The following is a 27,406-nucleotide window of genomic DNA, read 5'->3' as shown; positions in this document are numbered from 1 at the left end:
GGCTTCCTAAAGGCAAGCAAAAGCCTGCTGGGGGATTCTTCGCCATCATAGCGGGGCGGTCGTCGAAGAATGTGCTGTACTCTTTCCTTGGGCGCTGGAGCATTTAAAGGTAAATCTGCAGCCAGATTTATTGCAATAACCACGTTGTGCTGGGAGTCAGACTCCTGCGTATTTTCCCTAGCTCTGAGAATGGGGAGGGAGTGGGTTCAGTGGTTAGAGCAAGTGGTAGTGCCAAGTCCTCTTGACAGGATCCTGTGCCTTTGAACAGCCACGGTGAAATTCAGCCGGTGAAGCTCTTCCCGCTATTGTATCCGCAGAGCTAGGAAAAGATTTCTCGCTCGCTGAATTTCTGCCTGCTAATAAACACGGGCTCTGCTGAGGGGGGGGGGGAAGTTGGCCATCCCGTTGATACAGGAGCTAAAATACTTTTATTCCTGGCTTCTGAGTCCGCAGTCAATAAATCTTTTGTTTTTCTAATACTAAAAGGACGTACAAGACAGCTCACAACAAACTAAACTAGGTAGAACTTAAAGCATTTTTACTTCTTCCCTCCCTGACAACCAGGCTGAGCAGATCTACTCAGAAGTAGCTCTCATTTTAGTCATTAGGGCTTACTCCCAGGAAAGTGTTCATAAAATTACAGCCTGTGGCCTGGTTTACAAGTACAAAAGGAATTAGATGACAGAAATAGAATGCTGGTGAAAGAAACAATTCCTCTCCTATGTTAATACTTCCATGTCAAGTGGAAAGCAAACCCTGTATGTGAAGAGCTAGACTAGAATCGTTCTCCCTAATGAGCTATTTTTAAAAAATTACAGGGAATTTTACACAGGGGAAGCATTAAAAATGTGACATATGCAAACATAACATAAAAGCAATGCTGCCTATTTTCTAATGTAGCAGATATCATATTTTTACGCTGCTGTACTATTGAATGTTGTCATATTGTTTTAAGTTGCCACTGTTGAAAAACATCATATAAATACTTTGAATAAAAATAACGCATACTGGAATGCAAGCAGTTAATAAATAAACCTACATGAGAAACAATTTTACATCAAATAAGGATCATTCAAAATCAAAACATCCTTATGAAACTGTTATTTATTTATTTATTTATTTTATTTCTTTTCACTGGGATTCCCAGCATGTTACTAGCAGGATGGAGCTATTCAATCAGTAAACTACTTACAAAGTATGATAACATTTGAATGATAACAATATTTGAATCTGACAATAAAGATTCCTACTAAAACAAAGATTCCTAGTCAATCAGCAAAATAATGCAGCAGGGTTGGGACTGAAGAAGCGGAAGAAAAAACACTTAGATCCTAGAGTCTTCCTACTATTAAGTGATCTCTTGATACCAGAAGTACCTGGGTAATACAGTGTGCTCACTTAACTGGCATTAGGTATCCTATGCTGTAACACTCACATGCACAAATAGTTCAGATGTCAGAGTGTATCTGCTTCCTCCTTTCTTGACAAGCCAGGAGTTAACAAATATGAATGAATGAAAGATCTTTGAACTTGAAGCTAATTTGTGGTATTCAGTTCAGTTTTGCTGATCTTTCATTCATGCTTGTTAACTTTTGGCTTTTCAGGAAAGAAGGAAGCACGTGGGATGTCCCAGCCTAGATAGCCCAAGGCAAGCCTGATCTTGTCAGATCTCAGAAGCTAAGCAGGGTTGGCCTTGGTCAGTAAATAGATGGGAGATCTTTAGAAAAGACTAGGGCCTCTATGTAGAGACAGTAAAGAGTCCAGTAGCATCTTTAAGACTAACCAACTTTATTGTAGCATAAGCTTTCGAGAGCCACAGCTTTCTTCATCAGATGCAGGTGCCCTATGCTATAACACGCAAAGGTACTATTTTGCTACTTCAGACTAACACAGCTAACTCCTCTGGATCTATGTAGAGACAGGTAATGGCAAATCACCTCTGAACATCTCTTGCCTTGAAAACCCCAACAAAGATCATCATAAGTGGGCTACAACTTATGGCATTTCCCACCACCATGTGTATGATTAGAGTCCTAACTAATTTTGTTTGTTGGTTCTTTGTGCAGATTGTATATGCTGTGCAAATACTGAAGAGAGACGGGATTTCTTTGAGCTGTGAGACAAAGGCTTCGTGATTTTTCATGCACATATTTCTAAGAACTGAATACAATCACAAACATGCCATCGGCCCATCTGAATTCCGTCAGCAGCCAGAGGCTGTGTTCTCTATGCCATCTGCTTCTCCGGGCTAAGAAGAGAAGTTGGGAGGTACCCGGTGGATGCAAATCATATTCCCAAGCCAATAACCCTCATCCCAAGAACCAGGTGGGGAAAATGTCTCATCTGAAAAACAAGGCAGAGAAACAAAAGCGGCAACAGGAGAAGCTGGAATCCATTGAAGCCAGACTGGCAACGGGCCAGAAGGTGAGGAAGCCGGCCCAGTTTTCACCAGTTGATAATTAGCAAGGGACTGAAGTTAAATGCTGAAGGATCTGTATGCCAGATCAGGAATGGTACGGGGTGGGGTGAAGTGGGAGACCAGTATGTTAGTTTCATGAACTGTTACATGGAGCATAAAGTACTTAGGATTTATTTATTTATTTAAAATATTTGATGGTTGCTCTCTATTTCTCCACCCCTGCAAAGCATGTACAGAATCTCTTGCATCCGCGATGACAAACATTAGTAGGTAAAAACTAGCAAATTATTGCCCAGCTGTAAAAACCAATAAAAGCAGTAGGGAAAATTTCCTATTAAAACTTCAGCAGAATTAAGCAGACTGCGGTCAAAGTAAAGTACTGCACAGTTTTTTGCCAGACTAGTTGTCAATATTTTAAGGTTTTTAAAAAAATCCGAATAACCAATTTTAAATAAATCCATAAATGCCTGGAGGACAAATATTCGTAACTATCTCCTAAAGCTTAGGAAACTAGGCACACAGAGAATTGCTGAGGAGAGGGTACTCCATAGTCAAGGTGCCACTATAGTAAAGGCCCTGTCTCTGGTTGCTGCCCACCTTATCTTCGAAGGTGTGTGTCATGCTGTGCAAACTGCTAATAGGTTGAGTGCAAAGGAAATTAATCCAGTATACCATTATGGCATTGCACTGGTGTAATACAAATCATTCAGGTTAACTAAGTAAATGCAGTTATATGGACTTAAGGTTTGATTTGGGATGAGGAATGATGGGTATTTTATATGGCTCTGTGCGAGCTGTACTTTAGCCACTGGTATGTTATCCCTTTGGTCTGCATTATAAAACCATAAGAGTGATATTTTAAGCTACTGTCTGTTGAGTGGGGGAATGATATAACTGATTTCTCCTTGGTCTGCAGGTCTGTTTTTACCATTTCTCTTTTGTTTCCCCGTTCCTCAGGAAGAGCCTCCAAGGCAAACCAGAGCTTGGGCTCTGAAAAACACTGTTCTGTATGACATTCCCACTGTTGCTGGAGAAAAGAAAGGTACAGTGAATTTTTTTAACTCTTTGTTCTTCATAATGAGTGATTTACCCAGATAGTTTCAGATAGGTAGCCATGTTGGTCTGCAGTAGAACAGCAGGATTTGCGTCCAGTGGCACTTCAGAAACCAAGATTTTCTGAGTATAAGCTCTTGAGAGTCCAAACTCCCTTCAGAGCTTGACTCCTGAAGATCTTGTTGGGCTCTAAGGTGCCACTGGACTCCAATGGTACAGCTTCATTCAGATAGGTTTAAAAAAGAAAGACTAGAAAAGTAAGGTTAAGTATGAAAATTATCTGAAATTCTGTGCGAAGGAAACCTCAATGGATCAGAACATGGCCCAATTAAAATACGGTGCTGGTGGGCAGGAAGAACTCATTTATGCTGTGTTGCATGTGTTGAGTGTCCCCATTAAATCGGGCCATCGGTTGCTTGCGCTTGCAATGTTAGCACATCAGGATAGGCATGGTGCTAGCGTGCTAATGTTGCATGCAATGCAGCTTCAGGCCCACTTTAAATGAGACCCTGGGTGCATGCAATATTGGCATGAGTAAATTTTTCTTTCTAATTGGAATACATTATAAATTTACCTAAATTCTGCACATTCAGCAAATTTGAAAGTGCCTGTTTGTTAGCCTAGGGAAGGGAAATCACTCAGCATTGCACAGTTGCCAAGATGGAGATCCACATGAATGGGGAATTAGAAGAAACGATTGGGCATCATGTTATAAAAGCCAGCTTATCCGCACTTTGAATGGGAAATGTCTAAGCCTAGAACGCTTTGAAATGATACACATGAGAAACAACCATTCGGATAATTCAACCTAGATAAAAATGAATTGCCTGTTTTTGCATACAAGTATCCTGGACATGAAATGTTACTATTTTGCAAGGAAAAAACCAAACCAAACAATTTTGAAATGATTGGTCATGTTTTATATACAGGAGATGCAGTGATCAGTCCCTTACTGATCACCTTGTTGAAATTTGCTTCTGGTATTTAAGCAGCAGAGGGCGCTCTTAAATGATACAGTCCTGTGAGGCATAGCCAGCCAATTCAAAGATCCACTTCATTGGGAAGAGTTCTAAAAAGTCTTATTTCTCAAAGGAGTGCCTTCCTTATATTTGAGATGTGTGGAAGGAGAACATATATGAGACATATAAACCTTCGAATGAAAGCCTTTTTAAAAGAACAATGCTTAAAATGTTTTGATTTTCTTTCTTGCAGTTGGAGCATACACTCAGAGCGGAACTACGAGCGGAACTACAAGTGACAAAAGGCACAGATTGGACCCTAGTCAGTTTCCCTCAAGTTTTGATGGGAAATGTAGGCAGCTTGGTGGAATGTTGGACAAGTGACAGTTGACAAGTCCCTTGGACAGCAGTCGGAGAGCCAAGCTGCAAGACTAGGATGCCTACATTTCCCATCAAAACTTGAGGGAAGCTGACAAGTATCCAATCTGTGCCTTTTGTCACTTGTAGTTCTGCTCTACAAGTGACAAAAGGCACAGATTGGACACTTGTCAGCTTCCCTCAAGTTTTGATGGGAAATGTAGGCATCCTAGTCTTGAAGCTTGGCTCTCCGACTGCTGTCCAAGGGACTCTTCAACTGTCACTTGTCCAACATTCCGCCAAGCTGCCTACATTTCCCATCAAAAATTGAAGGAAGCTGACAAGTGTCCAATATGTGCCTTTTGTCACTTGTAGTTCTGCTCTCAGTTGCTCCAGAGCCAAACAATCTGGAATTTGAAAGTTAAAAATTAATGTAGCTTCCAGGAATCAGATTTTCATGGTGATGGTTGAAGGAGCATTTGGATGGCCTTCAGGAGCCAGGGCTGCAGTAAATATTTTAGTCCAATCCCCTGCACAGTGCAGGAAATTCACAACGACCTTCCCACCTCACCCCCCAGGAACCCCTGCTCAATGCCCAGAAGATGGCAAAAAACTTCCAGGATCCCTAGCCAAACTGGCATGGAGAAAATTCCTTCTTGACCCCAAAGGTTCTTGAAATGTGCCAAGAATCATGAGTATCATGTAGTGTAGAGCAAAACTGCAGTCATAGAATGAGGGAGAATTAATATCTTGCCTATTTATTACAATCTGCAATCACAAATGTTGTCAAGCTTTTGCAGTGGGGGTTAGCCTAATTAACCTCTTTCATCCTTATGAAAGTGCCACGATCATTTCAGCATTGCTAATTTTATAATGTAGGGCAATTTCTGTGCATCATCCAAACATTGGTAAAAAGCAATACTGTGATCAAATAATATTATAAAGCGGAGGGTTTGGGGCGGGGAACAGAGTAGATTTAGGATCCCCTTTTCTCCTTTTTGTGGGGTTCTTGTGCTTGAAATGTAACATTGTTACAAGTGGGAAGTGAGCCCATGTTAAATAAGCAGTAGCCATTAAAGGGAAAGCCTGGGCATTTTGGAGGTCACTCATCCTGTGTTCCTTGTGGTTTTTATATAGTTGTATCAATGCATACGGCTCTTTACGAAGTAACGTAAGTAAGACAGGCAGGTCTCTTCCCCCAAGGAGCAGACTATCCAAATTTTCAACAGCTGGGAAGATTTTGTAGCGAAAGTAGACGAAGGGAAGGGAAGGAAGCAAAGTGCCAGAGTGGAAAAGAAGTCCTTCTTAGTTTCTTTCTAAGGATCAGATGTTGCCCACACATTCCCACGATTTTTTTTTCTATCATGAGGGCTAGAAACTTGCTTAATAAAAACTGAAAGGCTGTTGGGTTTCATACCATGTAATAAATTTGACTATACTTCTGCAGCGACACTGTTTATGCCAGTGATGGATGGATTGCAGCTGCACCATGAAGAATATCCTTTTTTAATACTACGGTTCTCTTTGTTTTTGTCTTACCCACAGATACCTCAGGACCATTGCCTACCTCTTATAGCCCACGCTACATTGAAGCTGCTTGGTATGCTTGGTGGGTCAAGGAGGGATTTTTTAAGCCAGAATACCAGGTAGAGAATTATCTGATATAAACTGATTGCATTCAATTCTGTTGTAAGCAAAAAAAGATTAGGGCTCTCCCTTCAACTTGATGGGCTGACGAAAGGGTGGCTCTCAGAGCTGGTGATCCTATAAGGTGCCACTTGCTGATGGACGTTGTTCTGTCCTCAGATTGCAAATCATAGCAGCTACAAGACAGAGGTTTTAGACTAGGCTGTACCACTTGAGACTGCAGGTAATGGATTCCATCTTTGGACAGTCCTTTGCATAAAGATATCTCCATGGGGACAGAAAGCTACCACAGCAGGGAGAAAGGTTTTACTCCTTCCCGTTGCTTGTTGTGCTGGTTTTCTTCTTACAGGGAGCTTTTAACATACCACAATGTGGTCCTCCACCTGCAGTCTGAAGTGGTGCAGTCTGTAACACCCGCTCAGATCTCTGCCACCTCATTCCAGCTGCATATGTGAACCAAGCCCAAGTCATGAATAAGGAAAGTCCCTTGCTCAGACCTTACTTCTGGCATGAGGCTAGCTGTTCTCTCTCAGCTTCAGGACCAGATCTTTAATCATTGGGGAGGGATAATTATACTCACCATAGACGATGCTGATCTGTTCCCTTTTCTCTTTTTGGACAGCATCGACTGCTCCATCAGAAGCCTGAAACGTTCTGTCTCTCCATCCCCCCACCAAACGTCACAGGGTCCCTGCACTTGGGGCATGCCTTGACCATAGCTATTGAAGATGCTTTGGTACGGTGGTAAGTGACATTCTGGAAGGCCTGGGGCATGGCTGTGCAGCAAGAGGCCACTGGGCCTTACACATGCCAATGGAATTTGTGCAAAATTGATGTCAAGCACATATAGCCAGAACCATTCAGCCCCCTTATCCTGCTGAGGCATTATAAACCACAAGGGAAAGGCGAAGTATAAATACTTTAATAAGTAAGGTCTACAGACCTGATGTTTGATGTCCCCCTTGAATTTGAGATGCTGTAATTGATGTCATTGCACTGGGATATCCCCCCCCCCCCGTGCAAATCATGCGCTGTTGTTGGGACTGTCATTCTTTTCTAATTTTTGAGGAGGGAGAGAAACAGACTAAAGTATTTTCAAAGCACAGTCGCACTGGTTCTGATGTGGCATGAGATGAGTTCAGTTATCTCTCTCTGAGTGTGTTTTTAGCAACAGTACATGTACAATCCCCAGCTTCTGAGCTTTGTGTTTTTGATTGACATACCACAGGAAGAGGATGGAAGGCTGTAAAGTGCTGTGGGTTCCAGGTTCAGATCATGCTGGAATTGCAACTCAGGTGAGAACAACCAATTCTGGCTGATTCAAAGGGGAAGCGAATATACTGGACAAATAATCTTCCCGTCATCTGCCTCCTTGATGTCATTCCTAGGGCTTTAGTGTTTCCTCATGTTCTCTTTCTGTGCGTATATAAAAACATTGATGACATTTTATTCCACACCAAATCTTCTTGAGGAATAATCACCTTTTGGCTGTTGTTACTGACACTTCTAGGGTTTTGAGGAAGTTGGGAATAGGTTTCTAGTCAAGTTTCTCCGTGTGTCTGGCTTTTGCATTCCTTGTTCTCTCATCTTGCCAGGCTGTGGTGGAAAAAAAAATCTGGAAAGAACGGAGGGCCCTTCGCCAAGACCTAACACGAGAGGAGTTCCTGCAGGAAGTCTGGAACTGGAAAGAAGCGTGAGTGTGTGATCTAGGCCTGCAGCGTGGGGCCTAAGCATTGACTGGCGGTTGTGGGGTGTGAGGGGGTGAATTTGTCAAGGTGAAGCCGTTGATACACATAATTTATTGTGTTTATATCAAGGGAAGGAATAAGTTTACTTCCTTTCTGAGTAGAATATATCCTGCATATTTTCATTAAACATTCACAAGAAAGGGGGGGGATTCTTTTTCTTTTTTTTAAGCTGATAATTCCAGGAATGGACCTGAGCACTCTCCCTACCCTGTGACTCTGGTATTGAGTTGCCTTGATTTTGTAATAAATTATTTCTGTGCCAGGACATTCCACAGAGAACAAGACTGGGGAGGGGGACATCCTCTTCCTCAACAGCAACAACAAAAAGGGACTTTATGGCAGCAGTACAAAAAGGTCAACCAATTTAATTTCAAATTTCAATAAGAGGTTTGTTTTTGTTTTCGTTTCCTCCCCGAGATCAGGAAAGGGAATGAAATCTTCCAGCAGATGAAGGCGATGGGAGCATCACTAGACTGGGACAGGGCCTGTTTCACCATGGATTCTGTAAGTGGTAGTGAAACATACTGATCTATGAATGTTTGTGATTCATGATTTGTGGGCTCCCCACCCTCTTATATTTACAAAGGAAAGTGACTGGATTTTGCAGCCAGACAATGGAGGCAAAACCTCCCCCCCAAATTCTCCTTCTGAAATAAGCAATGCCTGTTATTTCATATCATATTTATTTCTTAGATTTCTGTAGTGCTTGTATAATAAAAGTTTGCAAAGTGGTTTACAATTAACTGAAACAACAATCACATTAAAACATCATCATTAAAAAAACTCCTAAAATGTTATAAACAAGGCTGCAGAAAGGCAGTGGTTGAAGCTGACAAATTTTAAGTCTTTAACCAATCTCAGCCTTCAGTATTAAAAGTCTGGCAGGTCATGCCCAGTCCGTTGCTGGAATGAGATCAGTAGTGGGGATGAATTGGCATCTGCAGTGATGGGGTGAGTTCTCCATCATGCAAGGGCAACCACTGAAAAGGCCTTGCTGTGTGAATGTCAGTTTTGTATCCACCAGAGATGGTACCTTAAGTTGGACACCACTATTAGATGTTAAGGAGTTCATATGAGAGTAGACACCCTTCTGTGGGTACCTCAGATCTAAACCATTAACTTTTAAAACCAGCATGCACCTAGAAACCTATAAATAGGCAATGTAATTCTCAGAGCATGCTTGCAAAATGCTTCCTTATATCTTGAGCAGATTTTTGAACCAGTTGAAGTTTCCAGGTGGTCTTCACAGACAGGGCCCATGTATAATGTGACGTTAACTTCTATACAGTACAGTCACTGGAATAGCCTCAATGTGAGTCAGTGGCCAGAATGTTGGATCTGGGGAACCAGGTTCTCATCCGGGTCAGCTGTGAAGTTTGCAGCTCAGCCACTCTTTCAGCTTGAGTCACCTTGCATGATAGTTGTGAGGCGAAATGGTTGTTCTCTGCTCCTTGGAGGAACAGCAAGATACAAATTTGATAAGCAAAATTAAATACAGGATTTAACATTTAAAAAACAAGTGGTTACTAAATGTCATTAGTAATGGAGAGGCATTGTGTGTTTAGGGTCTTGGCCCAAAAGCTGGTATGCTTGCCTCTTGTTTCTGCCACAAATCGGCTTTATCCACAATAATTCCAGCTCCCTTTCCTTCCATAGGACTTTTCCCAAGCTGTGACTGAGGCGTTTGTGAGACTGCATGAGGACGGTCTGATATATCGGAACAGGCAGCTGGTAAACTGGTCATGCGCCTTGCGGTCAGCCATTTCTGACATTGAGGTATGGAACTGGTGTCTAGGTGAAGAGGGAGGAGAAGCCCAGGGCTCTTTGTACAGAGACCACTCACAGATGGTTGCTTTGGCAGGTGGAGAACAGGCAGCTTGAGGGACGGACGGAGCTCTCTGTTCCTGGGGTCCAGGGCAAAGTGCCGTTTGGAGTCTTGGTGACATTTGCTTACAAAGTAGAAGGAGAGGAAGGTGAGTTAGGAATCGGATACAGCAAGGGCTGGATAGGGACAATCGTCATCATTTGCCTCCCACCTTTCTAAGAGTTCAGCGCAGCAGAACAGGGTTTTTTGCCCACTTCATTTTTGCAACAATCCCGTGCAGTAGGTTAGGCTGAGAGAAGGCGACTGGTCCCACCTTTGCTGAAGCATAGCTTAATATTCCAGTCTTTTCAAATACCCTTTTGTTCAATGATCACATAATGCACACTATTAGTTTTCAAACAGGGCACCCTGGTGTTCCTTGGAAACCGTCATTGGTCAGTTATCAGTGAAACAGCATTACTGATGTTGTCACCCATAACAGTTCCTTGGCAATTTAATAGGAATTTCGAGATGGTAAATCAAGGCAGGCAAAGTTCCACAACAAGCGGCTTGCTTGTCATTAGTGATGAGTAAGTGGCCACAGGATGGGAGTGGGCATGCCCTGGGGAGCATTTTCCATATGGGGCAACACAGAGGTCTGAAAAGGATTATATATCAGGAGCCCAGTGGTGCCCTGAAATGCAAAAGGCACTCTGGAATCTGCTCCAGAATCCTTTGCAATGCTTGTGAGTTCTATGTGGACACTCTGAAGTTCTTTTAAAAGGAAAATGAGCATGGAAAGTGTTTCCTGAGTGTAGGAAGTTTGATTCTTCATCCTGATGTCTAATCCTGGGCAAACTGTCAACTGTTAACATAAACTGCCCCTCCTCCCCAGACAGCTTTATCCCTGTTGAAACTAATCAAGTTCTGCCCAACCATACAGCCAGTTTTCTGACTCAGATCACACTCTTATTTCTTATTTTCCTGTCTGGTCTCTGCTTTCCTTGACCGGAGGGCAGGCGAGGAACTCCCTGTGGCCACAACCCGCCCAGAGACCATGTTGGGAGACGTGGCCGTTGCTGTCCATCCAGATGATCAACGATACACTGTAAGACTTCTTCATCCTAGTGTACTTGCTTTATCAGTGCACTGTTCAATGGTAAAAAGCATGCCCTATGAGTGGAGAGTGCTGGGCTCTGCCAATCCTTGGCATTGCCACTCAAAAGGGAGGTACCTGCCTGAGACCCTGGAGAGCAGCTGCCAGTTGGGGCAGGACAACCCCAGGCCGGTAGAATGTCTGAGGCCGTATAAGGCAGTCTGATTGGTTACTGCTTCACGGGATAGCTGGAGATGTTGTTTGCAAGAGATTGCAATAGGTTTGTACGAGGGAGAGCCCCCCTCCCTTCTTAGTTTTCTTGGTGTCTGACAATAGTATAATCTGATCTGTCCTTTTGAATTTTTGCCAGCACCTACATGGCAAGAGGCTATGCCACCCGTTCACTGGCCATCTCCTTCCTGTCATCACTGATCCCTCGGTGGAGCAGGACATGGGCACGGGTGAGCACTGATCTACATTGTCCCCATTGCTGCTGCATGTTTTCCTAGGGAATGCTGTATTTGCATTGGGGTACAGGGACAGTTCTCAGGGGCGTATGTCCCCTCACTCCTTTGCACTATCTTGCAGGAGCTGTGAAGATAACACCAGCACACAGCCATGTTGACTATGAACTGGGGAGGAGGCGTGGCCTGCCTTTCGTTTCTGTCATTGCAGAGGATGGTACTATGACAGCCGAGTGCGGGGAATGGCTTCAGGTAAGGGTGGATGTTACAGTGTGCCGAACCAGCCAGGTTGATTGGCACAGTCTCCAACAGAATAGTGCGTAACTGATTATTGATAAAGAGCCATTGATCGGAACATAATAGTCCTTCTGGAAGAGACCCATCTAATCCAACATTTTCTTTCTCATAATAACCAACCAGATGCTTTAGGGAACCCCAGCAGCAGGCAGTAGTAGGTGCATGCTGTTGCCTCCTGAAAAAACAATATTTGGAAGTAAACACAGAGGTTCCATTTAGTGTCATGGCTAAGAGCTATTGAGAGCTAGCATCTGACCCTCTTGTCAGGGTGAGGTCATCCTACAGCATTTGACTGCCTAAAGTGGCAGATTTTGAGGCACCTCTAGAGAGCAGAAGTTATCATTCATTTAATTAGTATTATATTTTTGCTTACAAGGGAAGCACCATAGAGGCTGGGGGAGGGGGCCTGGGTTCCGTCCCTAAAAAAATGTCTCAGGCAGTCCCTGCCTGTTATGTTATACTTTCTGTGTATTTCTATTCAAAAGCTGGTTGAAGCAAAAAGCTACTTGCTCTCCAGTCCACCCCTTTGTCCCCTATTATTGGAATCTTCCTCTGATTTTTGGTTTGTTTTGCATTCATGGGCTAAAGCTTCCCAGGCACCCTTTTGCTTTACATGGCTGGTTAATGTTTTTTCTGATGCTTTCTTTTAGTAGGAACATCTGTAGAAACTTCACTTGAAAACCACAAAACCAGAAATCTGATTTCCTTGCTTTTTGGTTTTGTTTTGATTTGCCTGCCAAACTGCATCACATGCTTTGTAGTGGTTTACTGGCAGTCTTGTCTGAGAGTATACCTCTCATTCTTAGGCATGTTGATCCCATGGGTGAATATAACCATTGTGCTGTCCATAGCATGTTTTCTTTCCTTTCCACCCTCCATGAAGGTCTAAGGTTTCTAATTAGAAAGAAATCACAGGAAATAGTTCTAGCTAGATTTTAATCTATTACTGTAAGTCGCCTTGAACTGCTATAAAAGGTAGGTAAAATGTTGTAATAAATTTTGTTAATGAATAAAAACTAATAATTTCTCATTAACAGTATTATGATTGAGGAATGTGGTTTTCTGGAATTAGATGTCATTCTTTGGGTCAGAAACTTGGGTCATGTGCATAGTCAAATTGGCAATCTTTTTCAGGGGCAGAACAGGTTCCTGGCCAGAGAGAAGGTGTTGGCTGCTTTGAAAGAGAGAGGCCTGTTTCGGGGTGTGAAGGAACACCCTCTGGTGCTCCCCCTTTGCAGGTGAAGGAAGAGAAATACTAAAAACCTTCATTATTCCACTCCCTCCCCATTCTTCCATTTCAGTTCAGAGTAAATGTAGGTTGCCTAGAATATCCATGGAGGTGATTTAGGATGGTTACCCGATCTTAAAGTTCTCTTTTACAGAGATGGAGGATGCAAAGGGTGTCCTGTTGTTTATTGTTTCAGCCTGTGTAGCAGTGCTTTCTGCTCACTTCTACTATACATACTTCTGACTTCTGAAGCTTTCCATTGTTAGAGCAAATGGGAGGGAAACAGAAATATGTGGGGGGAAAGTTTTCAGGACAGCTTCTTGTGTGAACCACTTGAGGTTGTAAGCTCCTCCAAGCATGGTCTACTTACACCATTTTGTTAATGGCGTGCCTTGATGAATTTATATAAGGAATGCAAGGCCAAGATTGTGATGCCTGAGGATGATGGCAGCGCAAGCTGAAAGGCATTCTGGGAAATGTGAAGTTACCACTTATCTGGGTTCTTTTCCTCACACAGCCGCTCTGGAGATGTGATTGAAAACCTCCTGAAGAGCCAGTGGTTTGTCCGATGCGAAGCAATGGCTCGCAGAGCCTTGGAGGTAAGTCCTGTAACTCTTTAGGTGGATTCATACATTGGGCTCCATTCCCTCAGAATCCAAAAGCCTCAGTTCTAAGAATGGAAGTAGAGATTAAAGCACTGAGAGATTGGCCTGTGTGCTTACGCTATGTTTGAGAGATCTTGTGTCATCAGACATGCTTGGATTGTGAAACTGTTAGATGATATCTGTTAGGAATCCCATTAATCTTTGGATAATAGATTGAATTAACCCAGTTCATTCTCTGCTTTTTTTTTTTTTAAGGCTGTGGAATCCGGAGGCTTGAAGCTTATTCCTGAATTTTATGAGAAGAATTGGAGGAATTGGCTCTTAAAAACCAAGTAAGAAGAAGGCAAGGGGTATCTTTGGGATATGTCACATAACCGGGATCATGGTCAGTTTCTGCTAACTGAAGAAGGTTTTTCCTGAATTATCTGCCCCCCTCCCCCGGCCTAGACCTCATGCTGCTCCTGGGTGTCACCTCAGCCTCAAGAGCATCATTTTGAGCTGGGGGAGGAATTCCCATTCCCTTAGTGGAAGCTCCTTCTGTCGGCGGAGATTCACTGTGGCATCCAAGCATTTAGGCCCCTCCCTGGTTTCTGAACTATCCTTAAATACTACCCATATTATTTCCAAGCTATCCTGTGGAGCAATGAGGACTTAAAGTATGTTTCTAGATGCTATCTGAAATTTTATAAGGTGACAAATCCTGCCCTGGAGTACTGAAAAAGAATATAAACAATAAAAATGCTCCTGAGTTTTTAAGATCCTAATGATGTCGTTTCGATTGCTTTTCTCAGTGACTGGTGTATTTCCCGCCAGCTGTGGTGGGGTCATCAGATTCCAGCCTACCGCGTCACCGTTTTGGGGTCCCCTGATTTGAGAGATGTGAGTGTAAGCATAGGAGGGGAGGGGAACCCCTGGTTTCTCCTGTCATACAACTTAAGCTTGTTTTTGTCTGTATCATAATAGGAGGAGAGTGATGGATTATGGGTAGTGGGCAGGACAGAAGCAGAAGCTCGGAAAAAAGCAGCAGGCATGCTGGGAAAATCAGAAGAGGATCTGAAGCTTGTGAGAGGTAAAGCAACAGCTCAGATTTTCTTTTTTTTTGTTATAATAAATTTTTATTGGATGGGTCAATATATAGTCAAATTAAGATACAAATATAATCCATTTCAATTCCCATGAATATATTTCCCCCCCTCCCTCCCCCCCCTTTTCGATGCTGACTTCCAACAGCACTCCAACCCCCCGTTGTTAGTAACACATTATTTCTATACTAAAATTGTTCTTATCTTGTTATTAGTAAAGATCTTAACTCTATCTTATCTTACTTAGTATCATTAAAACCCCTCAAAAGACCATAATTGTCCCTTAACATCCCATTTCTTTTCCATATATTTTTTCAACTTTTTCCAATCTTCCAAAAATGCTTTTGGATATTGATCCAGCAACAGCTCAGATTTTCATGGTTCTGCAAGAAAAAGTGGCAACAAGTTTGGACTGAGAGACGGAGTTCGTTAAAATCATAATACCAGTATGAAACCTGTCCACCAAGGCTTTCCCTATTACATCCCTATAATTCCTTGCTTCAGACGTTGCTTATATTGTCAGATTAAATATGCTGCCCTTTGCTGTAAGAAGGCTTTGGCAAATACTACCTGAAGGACAGGTGATCATTTGCATTCTCCTCCTCCAACTGCTGAAATACACCCTCCGCCTCTTTGCTATTCTTATCCTCTTTCCTTACCGAAAAGAACAACATGGTGAGGCTGTCCTTTGGGAGGGGGGCTTTAAAGCGGGAGAGGCAGCTGGGGAGTTTGGAGCCTAACTGCACTGTTCTCCTGTTCCCTCTTCCAGAGAGAGAGAGAGAGAGAGAGAGAGAGAGACAGCAGAGCAGTTCCATGGACATCCCCCAGCTTTAAATCGTATCAACTTTTGTGAAGGTTTTAAAGAGCAGCTAGGGATACTTCCTGAAAGGAAGGCTAGGTATCCCCCCCGACCCCGTATTTGCCATTGAGAATAAAAGGGGGCTTTCTTAAATTCACATACAAGTGACATGTATGCTCAGTAATTTTTTAAAATTAATCATCTTCTTTTAGTGAAGCCATCTTATATTCTGGGTCTTCGTCCTATCCTCGTGCTCCTCCATGTTTGGACCTGTTCGTCCAGCCCTGATGGAGATGGTCTCGCTTAGTTCTTTGCAGGCCCTCCATTTTCAAAACTTCTGCCAGTATTTAGCATGTCATCTTTTTTAATAAATAGAAGAATTTGCATTTTTGCATCTCCTCTATTAGATGTGGATGTCTTGGACACTTGGTTTTCGTCCGCTCTGTTCCCTTTTGCTGCACTGGGCTGGCCTCGCCAGGTGAGTAGAATTGAACGAAATGGGTTGTTGGCTAGATGCAGGGAATCCTAAAGCAAATCAGGATATAATTGATTCATGCCACCTTGCTGCATATAGAAGGTAAGAAGAGGTGGTATTTTTTTCTTGTTAGAGAAAAGATGTGTCGTGCCTTTTATTAGATCGACCAAATTAGCACAAAATATGGACCGTTAGGCTATGCAAGTTTTTCTGCTTTCAAGAAAATAAGATCTACTATGGGGGATCTCTAGCTTCATGATTGTAGCCCTTCCCCTCCAGCCACCCCCATGGGAAAAATCTGTAGGATGTTCCAAAGAGCCCGAGAGGGTGCATTTATTTTCTGTAAGCCCCAACCAAGGGGGGATGGGGCTGAGAGCGCAGGAACATCAGACAGCCAGTTTTGCTTGGGAAACATTGCAGGACTTAAAGAAACTTAGATGAAAAGTACTAACTTTTCCATGCTGCAGAGAGGCCTGCAAAACACTCTGCAATCTTTGTTCTGCTTGCCCTCCCAGAAACTCTGGGAGCCAGGTTAACAATCTTCCCATATTTTACAGATGTGGAGATATGAGACTTAACTAGAGTGCTTTAGCCAAAAGCCTCACTGAGAGAGGCTTCAAATCAGATCTCCTGGTTCCAGATCAAAGACATGGATTTCCTAGATCATAGTGATCTCTTCATTGATCCAGAGGCAGAAGCGGGGAGAGGGCAGAGAGGGAGGTGGAAAAAGTATATCGTTGGATGCCTGATGCGATACCGCTTCTGTGTTTCTCCTACATAGACAGAAGACCTCCAGCAGTTCTATCCCAACAGCCTCTTGGAGACAGGAAGCGATCTTTTGTTCTTCTGGGTGGCCCGAATGGTGATGCTAGGAGAACAGCTGACTGAAAAACTACCTTTCTCTCAGGTATGGACTGGGCTTCCACCACTTGAGGGCACTGCAGATATGCTCATGTGGGTCACATACTTTCTAACCTCTGAGCGCCACCACCTAATCTTAGTTTAACTGTGAACACAGCCCTGAAATGGATAATTGTATTTTGTCCCCCACAGTTTGCATTCTGTTTGTTTATGACCTAGTCTTTGCTACATCTCTGTTCTGTTTGGAATTTAAGCACTAGACTTTTCTGTCCTCCCAAATTACAAATTTGGTCCTTGATGAATAGATCGTTTTAGTCCTTGTTACCTGTGCTGCATAATTCCTCCTGGGTGGTTATGCTGTATGTACACCTCACTTTCCCACCACTTAGGCTCTCAAAATCACCCTGTTGGTTAAAACCTCTTTAAAACTGTTTCTCAGTCCATTTCTCCAGCCTCAGGTAGAATGGCTGGCTGTTAAAACAGGCACCCTCTCCTGAATTCTCTTGGGAGATGGGAGAACTTGGAGAGCTACTTATACTTGGTCCTCTTGAATCATAAAGGTGGGCCTAGAAGGTTTTGCCTCTCTTTGATCCTATTTTCTGGTCAATTCCCAATATAGTACAGTTTCAGGTGGGTAGCTGGGTTGGTCTGCAGTAGAAGAGCAAGATTTGATTCCAGTAGCACCTTAAAGACTAACACAATTTTCCAGGCTATAAGCTTTCAAGAGTCAAACTCCCTTCATCAGATATTAAACAGTACAGAGTTCCTCCTACTTTTAAAACTTTATTTAATTATTCTAACTATATGCAGAACTAGTTTACAGCTCAATCCTATGAATGAGAAGAACGTCTCTTTGTTTCACGGAACTTTCAGTTTTAGTGCAAGTTAATTCTGGGTTGGAGATAGCAGCGAGTTGAGATTATGGATCCGGTGAAGATCATTGGCAGAGTCTTTGTCTCTCTCTTCCTCAGGTTTTCCTTCACTCAATGGTCCGTGATGCTCATGGCAGGAAGATGAGTAAATCTCTTGGGAATGTGATTGACCCCTTGGATGTTATTCATGGGGCCTCTTTGCAGGTACTCTGCCAGGAGACTGGATTTTCCAGTTTCCCCTTGAGCACGTAGTCACCCACCGTACAACATTAAAGGAAAGTTCTTGTGCTTATCAGTTCATCAATTTATGGCAGTAGAGCTGATCTCTCCACTCCTCCCATATCATCCTTGCCCCAATCATATGAGTGCATAGACTATGAGTTGATTTTACGCAAATGGAATCATCATGATATACAGATTTTCTAGTCCAGAACACGGTTTGCAAGCGGGAGAGAGGATTTCATGTATGAATTTTCCAATTCAAGGGAAAAAAACCTTGCACTTACAAACAAGGAAAGAGGTTAACAATTTTCCTTTGCAATTTTCAATGTGCAAGGATGGATTTTTCCCCATGGGGAACTATTCAAATATGTGATCTCTCATAGAAGCACGAAATCTGGAATGGTACAGTCTCGGAAAAGCAGATGTGTGACATGACTGTGCTACAAGTGCAGATCAGCTTGTATTCAAGAGCAAGAAACCTGCTGTGCATTTCTATTCACTTCCATGAGTTTGCAGAACATATTCAGTTGCCTCCTTTGATTTTTTAAAGCAACTTGTTTCTAAGATGTTCTCCACAACCACAAGGGTTAGAAATCTGATTTTAAAAATGCTCTCCAAAGTTGGGATTCTCATTTGCAAATTCAGCGTCAGATTCTGTAGCCCCGCACATAGGCACAAAACTTAGTTATCCCAGGCTTAGTTGGCATGGAAAGGAAACTTGCTTACACAATAAGTGGGGGAAGACCAAGGAAAAATCCAGTGTCAGTCCCCTACTTTTCAGACTTTTTATTCCTGAATATGCCCTCCCTTTTCAGGCCCTACAGAAGAAGATTCAGAACAGTAACTTGGATCCAAAGGAGGTGGCCATTGCTCTGGAAGGCCAGGTGTGTTCTTCCTTCTCCAAGAACCATTCCTATTTGTTCCTATGCCTCTCACAACTGTCCTCACTTTTTCCTTTCTCTTCCCCATTGCAGCAGAAAGGTTTCCCTCAAGGGATCCCTGAATGTGGCACTGATGCTCTAAGGTTTGCCCTCTGCTCTTATTCCACACAAGGTGAGAAGTTTGGGCCCTTCCATCCCCAAAGAGGCTGTCTGTAGTGTAGCTTCCTTTCCTTTTATTCCCTTAGAAGCTCATTGATGAACAGATATTGAGCAGCAGAAAGTTTTTGTTCATTGTTTTTTTGGATTCAAGGGATAGAAGGACTCAAAACAAACTTGCTACCACCAAAGCCTAGTATTGTTCTCTCTAAGCAGAGAAAACAATGTTTCCGAGGTGCAGGGGAGTGATTGATCAGTATTAAGTGGTGTAGCATAGCTTCTGTGTGTTTATGTATGTGTTCAGTACATTTTTATTCCAGGAAGATCAGGTCAGTGAAAAGGGTTCTGCCCTCCTCCATTTTATCCTCACAACAATCTTTTAAGGTAGGTTTGAGGCTTAAGGGTATGTGATTGGCCAGGCTTCAGTGCAGAGGCGGGGAACAGACCCAAGTTCAGATCCTCACTCTGCCATGAAGCTCAAATGAGTCTCCACCTACGTGGTTGTTAGAATAAAAGAGGGAAGGGGAGAGTCGTGCATGCCGCAGTGAGCTCTCTGCAAGGTGGGTGGGATAAAAACATAAATGCCTTCAAATAGAAACAGGGAATTATCCTGCTATGAGCAAAGGGTCTTTTCTTCGAGGCTTCTTTTTTTTCCTGTTTAGTGTTATGTCAGGGTTGGGGGTGAATCATCTGATTTGCAAAATGAGACTTCAACACATCCTCATCTCCCAGGTGATGGCATTAACTTGGATGTGGCCGCAGTGGAGAATGCCAGTCGTTTCTGCAACAAGGTCTGGAATGCCCTGAAATTCACTTTGGCAGCCCTGGGAGAAGGGTTTACCCCACTGGCTCCAGAGGAGGTAACTGAGAATGGGTGGGTGGGTGCACATACAGGAGGTTTATGGGCTGTGTTGTCTTCATACTGAGTGACAAGGATATTGCAAGACCGAAGTGTCCTGAGGAAACTGCCTGTACTTAATCTTAAATGGAAGCATTCATAGCTCTTATGCAAAAGTACAGCTTCACAGCTCAGTCCTTTTATGTGTTCCCCCTTCCTGCAATTCCTCACACACCCCCATGGTAATATATATCCCAATGAGGAATTGTTCAGTCTACTTTTTCTGGGGAGGACAAGAAGGTGTAAGATTAAACTACAGGAAGACTTTGATGGCCTTAAGAGCATCCACGGAGCATCCTGATACACCCAGGGCAATTAGGCAATCCTTTTTCTTGGACATTTTTCAGTGGCCATCTTGGAATATAGGAATCCTATATATCCTCTGTGTAGGATAGTTCAGCCTTAGATTTTGCTTAGCACTGCCCTTTAAATGCATGCCCCAGAAATCAAGGATCAAACATGAGTATTGAAAAATGTGTAAGTATGCCATGTTGTGTTTTTTAACATGTGCAATGCAACTATCAACTTAAAATGTAACATATGGAACTTAACAGATCAGAACAATTGTAAGTAATCACTCACTGATTCTGTCTTGTGCCTTTGTGGGACATGATTTCCATTCCAGGATTGGGGGCTCAGGGTGGGCTTAGGAGGAGGAAATGGAAGAGTTTTTAAAAATTTGTACTTTGATAATTCTGTTTTATTGCATTGTATGTTGGCTGTATTATTCTGTTTTTATTGCATTTTTTAAAAAGTGTGTAATCTGCCTTAAGGTTTGCTGAGCCTTGAGGCGGATTACACAATTTCAAAAAATTATAAATGAAGTAAATAAATTATGCCCCTTCTTTATCACCTCCTCCAGTTCTTCCCCAGCTCTCCCATGGACCGGTGGATCCTTAGCCGTCTGTATCACACAGTGCAAGATTGCACCCAGTGGTTTGAAGAATATGAGCTGCATCTCATCACCACCTCTGTACATCTTTTCTGGCTGCATGATTTCTGCAGTGTCTACATGGTGAGCATCCTAATACTTGCTGCTACGGAGTCAAAATCCCAGCAGTCTCAGGAATGTGATACGCTCAGATAGAACTTAATCCCCAAAGACAAGAGCATGCAGGTCACAGGTAAAGAGGAATATATGCTCTAAATCAAAGCTTTGTTATCTACTTTTACAGTAAATTTCAAATTGTGAGCTTCATGGGACATATCTTGGCAGCTGGTAGGGTATAGTGTTTAGAGCATCGGACCAGGCCTGGGGCCATGAAGCAGCCATGAAGCCCACCGGATGTTCTTAGGCCTGTTCCTCTTGCAGTGCTAGATTTTGTGGTCAAAGTGCTCTTTATGCTTTTAATTTGCTCTTAAGCTCTTTTTTGGCCTGCCCTACTTTTCCACCCTCACCACTTCATTTCGCTCCTTGTATCTCCTTCTGACACACTGCTAGTTCTGCCATTCTGTTTCTTCTACTCGGTCTTTCTTCTTCCTTCATCTCCACCAACAGCTTTTCTTTTTATCTTGTGCATTTCTTGCAACTCTTTACTGACTCCCTTCTTCCATTGTAAGTGCCATTTTCAGTCCTCGGCGCTCCTTTTTTCTCCCTCTGCTGGAATGCTAACGAGCACTCATGCTGGTTTATGACGCCCTCTCAGCCTAACCTACCTTCATAGGTTTGTTGTGAGATAAAATGGAGGAGCGTAAGTCATCTTGAGTTCCTTGGAAGATGGGGGGGATAAAAATATGATAGTTGTACCAAATGCCACACACATTGCTTTTACTATATTATATAATGAAAACTAGTAATTTTGCGGGTATTCTGAGAGACTTCTCCAAAGGAAAGGCTGAGGGAAAGGTGTTCCTTTTGAGTAAGTTCTTGCAGAGTTACAGATTTGGGTAACAGAAATCCTACTCTTTCTCCCTCTGAACAGGAGTCCACAAAACCCATATTAAATAGCAGGGATCCAGCTCGTCTCCTCTCCACCCGTCAGACCTTGTACAGCTGTGTGGACTTGGCCCTGCGCCTCCTGTCTCCTTTCATGCCCTTCCTGACAGAGGAGTTGTGGCAGCGGCTTCCCAAGGTGGACTCAAAATCTCATCCCAGCATCTGTGTGGCCAGATACCCCGATACTAAGCAGCTGGTGAGCCCACTTCTAGAAATCTTGAAGTATAGATGGGTTGAACTGTAAGGCCAGGATGTAGGATGGGTTTTCAGGTCTTAAGAAAATCTCAGGGCTGAGTTCACAGTCTGGCCCATTTCAAGTTGGCTGTAGTCATCTTTGCCTCTTGGAGTAGACACCCAGCAGATCCCAATTTAGTGAGATGGAAGTGGTAATTTGCCTTTTGAGAACTGCATATTTTTATTGTATATTAGAGGTATATGTAAAGATGTTGTTATTATACTTGAAGAAACAGCCAGTGGTGTAAATAAGATGTCCCCTTATGCTCTGCTCAGAGTATGACAGGCTACCTCCCACCTCCACCTGGCTTTATAGCCTTTACTACCTGTTCTGCATTTCCTATCCTGGTTTATGTTATAGTAAAGTATAGTTTTTTATGCTGTCCTACTCTTGTCAACTAGGAAAAATACATTTCTTATTTGCTTCTTTTTACCTCTCCCCACTCTCCTTTCCAGGCTCACTGGAGTCATCCTGAGGAAGAGGCAAACTTCCTGTTAGTACAGGAAGTCATCAAAGCAGTGCGCTCTCTCAGGACAAAACTCCAGCTTACCAAAGCTCGACCAGCAGGTGAGACCTGTTCGGCTGTCTGCTGTGAAGGGGTTGCTTCATATTCACCTAGGATAGAAAGTCTTAACTGAAAGTATTTGTAGGTCAGTGGAACCATTCCCTCGTAGGCTTTTGCTTGGCCCATTGGGAATATTGGTTTGTGCTGTCAGCGGGACAGGATGCATATTTCACACCCCACATCCACCCACCCCCAGATTCTAGCACTGCCTTGTAGCTGCTTCAGTGATCACTTCCATGTGAAAGGTGTGCCCACTGCCTTATAAATGTACACACACCTTTTATGGGGAATTTTCCTCCATGAAGTGAGAGATCTCTTTATCAGTGCTTATTTGTTCTTTAAAATATGCGCCACTGTGGAAATTTCCTTCTGAACATTTAAAGGCCTTCACCTATGACTGAGTGATAATTTCAGCATACAGGGGGTTGCATTCATAAGAACAAATTTTGTTGTCAAAGAATTGCAGGGATTTCATGCATGGAGTTCTGCGTAAAGAAAAGGTGGTGTCCACTCACCCTTCATGGTCTTCCTTATTTGTAGTTGCTGCTGCTATAATGGAAAAAGTTCTTTATTAACTAGTAAGGCCATTGACCCATTACCCCCTTGTTGATATATATTTGACTCTCTTAAAATGGTAAAACCTGTTTCCTTTATTGGTGATCACCCTAATAACAGCAGATTCCAATTTAGTGAGACGGAAGTGGCAATTTGCCTTTTGAGAACTGCATATTTTTATTGTATATTAGAGGTATATGTAAAGATGTAGTTATACTTGAAGAAATAGTCAGTGGTGTAAATAAGATGTCCTGTCATGCTCTGCACAGAGTATGACAGGCTACCTCCCACCTCCACCTGGCTTTATAGCCTTTTACTACCTAAGAGCAGAGACATTATATTTCAGTCTCTTCATCTCTTCCTAGTATACGTGGTTTGCCCAGAGTTGTCTGCTCGTGGCGTGTATGAGAACTACCAGGAGGCATTGCAGACTCTCTCCTTGGCTGGTTCTCTGAGATTACTCCCTGATTCTGAGGGAGCACAACCACCTGTGAGCTGCATAACCATGAAGGCGAACAACCACACTGACGTCTATGTGGATCTTCAGGTAAGACCCACATTGGGGCCTCTCTGGCTTGAAGGCCCAGAATGGTTCATGAGAAGAACATAGAAAAATGGTGACTGGGAGAAATATAGTGTGGGAAGAGTGTGACCTCTTTTTAGGGAATGAGCACAGGTGAATCTCAGATGGACAGAGGATAGACTGGATTGATCAGCTGTGTGAATGGTAATGAAACAGGCCATGGATGGAAATGAGGGTATGGGAGAAGGCAGACAGAAACCATCTGCGCCATGCACCTAACCACACCCTCTGTGGTTCTTCTCTCACCACAGGGACTGGTTGACCCCCAAGAGGAGCTCCTTAAACTGAGGTCTTCACAACAGAAACTGGAGCGACAGCTGGCAGACCTCACAGTAAGGATTCAGGAGGCCAGATATCAGGCTCAGAGCTCCCTGAAAGCCAAGTCGAACCTCCAGAAAAAGGTACAAACTGTCTTTGAGAGAGAGAGAGAGTTCTTTGAGGGTCAGCAAAAAGAGTATATGGATCTCTCCCAAAACATTTATGCTTAGTCCCAAAGAAGGTGATTCTCTCCCTCCTCACGTCCCCAGCATTTAGGAATCCAGTACAGCAAAAATCTGTGCCTGATTTCTTTCCTTAAAGTTGTCTGTGTTTGGTTTTCTGTTACAGATCGTGTCCTGGGATTTGGGGGCGGGGGGGCGGGGGGGAGGTGAGTTAGAGAAATTTACAGCGCGATCCTAAAGAGAGTTACATTCTTCTAATTCCAGTGAAGACAGTAAATTGCATTCAGGACTGCACTGTCCAGTTGGCACATGACATGTCAAAAATATATTGTTTTTAAATGTTAGTGAAAGGTGAATTGCATGCAGACTTGTTCTCTAGTAACAGAGTTGGGGAAGATCTCTGCTTGAAATCTTAGAATCTGTCCATAAGAGTAAAAAATACATAGCTAGGTGGACCCCGGTAGTCTGACCAGTAAGACAGCTTTATTAGGACAGGTTGTATAAAGGGCTGTGGCTCAGTGGAAGAGCCTCTGCTTTGTATGCGGAAGGTCCCAGGTTCCATCCCTGAAATCTCCAGTTAAAATGGATCAGGAAATCAGTGTTTGAAAGGCCTTTAATCAAGGCAAGCCTCTTATGCTTTTTGTGTGCCATGTAGCTGGACAAGGAATGGGAAGACCTAGTTTCAACCATGAAGCTCACTTATAGACCAGTCATTGCTATTCAGTGTAATATATTACACAGGGTTGTTGTGAGGAAAAACTTATGGTGTGAGGAGATTGTGTATGTCACTCTCAGCTCCTTGGAAAAATAGGAATGTGATGAGTATATGCTGCATGGGTATCCCTTATGAATGTATGAAACTGCCATATACTGAGTCAGCCCTTTGGCCTAACCGAGTATTGTCTCTCTCAACACCAGAGATTTTTTAACTGGAGATGTCAGCCATTGAACCTGGGAGCTTCTGTGTGCTAAGTGGGTGTTCTACCCCTGAGCCACCACTCTAGTTTATGTCAATAATTCTTAGATTTACTCAAGCTTGTAAATGCAATTAAATAAAGGTATGCATATGGAATTCTCAGAATCCGAGAGATTCACTCGTGTAAATTCACACTCTCTGCCCAATCTTCCTTCATTCCATCTGTTAAAGTGCAACATAATCCAGACGTTCTCCTTCTACTTGCAGATTTCTTTGCTGCATTCGCAGTTAGAGCAGATAAGACAGGCCACAGAAACCTTTCAGAAGATGGCTGCAAGATGAGGATCATCTCCTGATGGAACTGAATAACAAGCACTCAGCGCCAGGCAGCACATTTATTACAAGACTCAGCAGGCGAATAGCTGGCAAATATGTTGGGAAGGTTCACAAAGTGAATAGATGCCCAATTTTGTATCTCATTTTTGTGATGGAGTTGTTTGGTGGGGCTTGCACACTGACTTGATTTGGTCAGTAAGAGTCATCGGTGGACTTGACCATAGAGGAGAAGTCAAGGAGATCCCACGGGAGGGCTGTTCCTCTCTAGTAATATTCTATGCCAATCTTCGCTGCTGCAGGAATTGTGGCCTGTGCAGAGGCAAAATACCCTCATCTGGCTCTAAGAGTTGTTGTTGTACCACATGTTGATCCTGCTTTTGTGATGGTATGTTCTGAATGTTCTCTGTGCAGTGTGCCCTGATCCATCCCCAGGGCTGCATTCACATGGAGAGCGTAACATGCATTCTTTGCCATCTGCTACAGTTATAGCTACCTGCAGAAGTCCCATAATCCACAGGGCTTGGAAGTATGTTGCCATAATTGTGGAAGAAGCTACAACTTGTCTGTGGCCCCTATCCGATTCATACTTGTTGGGTTCCCCCTGTGGTCTACCAGTGTAGAAGATGTTGAACATCTGAACCAGTCTTATGAAGACTTGTTGGCCCATCCTATATTTTTTGAAAGAAGATAACCCTGTGGCCTAAATTTGCTTTTCTACCCAGCAAAATGAGCTGCTTTTCTCTCGTGTGGGATGATGCAGAGGGCTGAAGTCACCTCTGTTGGCTGCATTAATTATGCAGAGCAAGAAATCCTCTCTTTTAGACTTCCAGTGTAAAATAACGTTTCCATCTGCTATTAAAGGCTGGGTGAGCAAACTTGGATCTGGGGTGTTGTCTTCTCTTTACTGCTCTGTTTTTCCCATGTGAAGTGGAGAATGAGAACGACAGCGTGGCGAAGCAGATACAGTTGTTTTGTATGTATATCATTGTTCGGCTACAAAATTCTGATGTGTGAAAGACCTATACCCATGTTCAAGCATCTGGGACTCCTGATTGTGCCAAGAGTCCCACACTACACAGGGTAGTGTAATTGTTAGTGTGTCGGATCTGAGACCCCCAGGATTGCATCCACACTGTGCCATCAAAGCTTGTTGGGTAAATTTGGGCCAGTCACACACTCTCAGCTTAACATGCATCACAGGATTGATGTGAGGACAGAAACAGAGATGGGGGAAATGTAAAAACCATTTTGAGTCTTGACCGGGGAGTAAAAGTGGGGTATAACTGAATGAAATAAAGTCTTCAGTTGGTTTGCTTATCCAAGTCACTAGAGCATGGACAGAAAGAAAGGACCCTATCTCTATGCTGATTCAGTTAGCAGTAGCCATCAATACTGCTTGCCAAAAAAAATCCTTTAAAGCACAAGTATTCTGTACAATAAGTTTCAAAATCCCTCTGTAGTAGAAGTTTTTTTTAAATACTGGAAGATCAAACCTTTGTATCAGCACCGAGTTAGGGAGTAATATCTTTTCCCTTCGGACCAGCTAGTGTTCCAGCTGTAGTGTGAAAACTTTTAAGATAGACAATGGATGTTCATGGAAAATTTTAAAGGGGGAGGAAAATAAGATGCACTTGAACATATTCAGAGTACCCCTTTCCTCCCCACCCCACCCTTTGATGTGTGGAAAATACATGGGGCAGCATGACTTGAACATTGCAGACATTTCAGTGGGAAACTGACCTGAAATTTATTGGCCAATTTGGTTGTGTTTGACAGTAGCAGGTTAGTGTTGTACTACCCCACCAAGTACTGTCTCTCTGAAACATACATGAGATCTTCTGGCTGCTGATTTTCTAGGCCCCACATGTTTATGACATGGATCCAGCCTTCTGTGCCCAGAAGGAACGTTCCTCTCCA

At 43.1% G+C, this 27,406-nt stretch overlaps 1 protein-coding gene across 2 annotated transcripts; it reads left to right on the top strand.

Annotated features, from left to right (window-relative positions):
- The first annotated feature begins 11 nt into the window (after window positions 1-11).
- VARS2 (valyl-tRNA synthetase 2, mitochondrial) lies at window positions 12-26,370 on the top strand. Of its 2 annotated transcripts, none has more exons than XM_054978536.1 (30): window positions 12-109; window positions 2,067-2,424; window positions 3,377-3,461; window positions 6,334-6,434; window positions 7,058-7,179; window positions 7,664-7,730; window positions 8,031-8,128; window positions 8,606-8,687; window positions 9,840-9,959; window positions 10,045-10,156; window positions 11,007-11,095; window positions 11,454-11,544; window positions 11,672-11,799; window positions 12,979-13,082; window positions 13,590-13,671; window positions 13,933-14,009; window positions 14,469-14,556; window positions 14,641-14,746; window positions 15,966-16,036; window positions 16,815-16,940; window positions 17,866-17,970; window positions 18,804-18,872; window positions 18,966-19,041; window positions 19,758-19,885; window positions 20,786-20,938; window positions 21,846-22,055; window positions 22,550-22,661; window positions 23,580-23,761; window positions 24,049-24,198; window positions 25,421-26,370. In XM_054978536.1, exons 2-30 carry the CDS (start codon window positions 2,179-2,181, stop codon window positions 25,493-25,495), a joined length of 3,255 nt encoding a protein of 1,084 aa, XP_054834511.1. In that variant the 5' UTR covers window positions 12-109; window positions 2,067-2,178; the 3' UTR covers window positions 25,496-26,370. The 2 variants fall into 2 exon arrangements, with proteins under 2 accessions (XP_054834511.1, XP_054834510.1); XM_054978535.1 differs by having other exon boundaries at window positions 18,963-19,041.
- Window positions 26,371-27,406: the final 1,036 nt, after the last annotated feature.

Source organism: Eublepharis macularius, chromosome 4 (genome assembly GCF_028583425.1).
Source record: "Eublepharis macularius isolate TG4126 chromosome 4, MPM_Emac_v1.0, whole genome shotgun sequence".
NCBI classification, from domain to species: Eukaryota; Metazoa; Chordata; class Lepidosauria; order Squamata; family Eublepharidae; genus Eublepharis; species Eublepharis macularius.
This window is presented reverse-complemented; position numbering and strand designations above follow the sequence as displayed.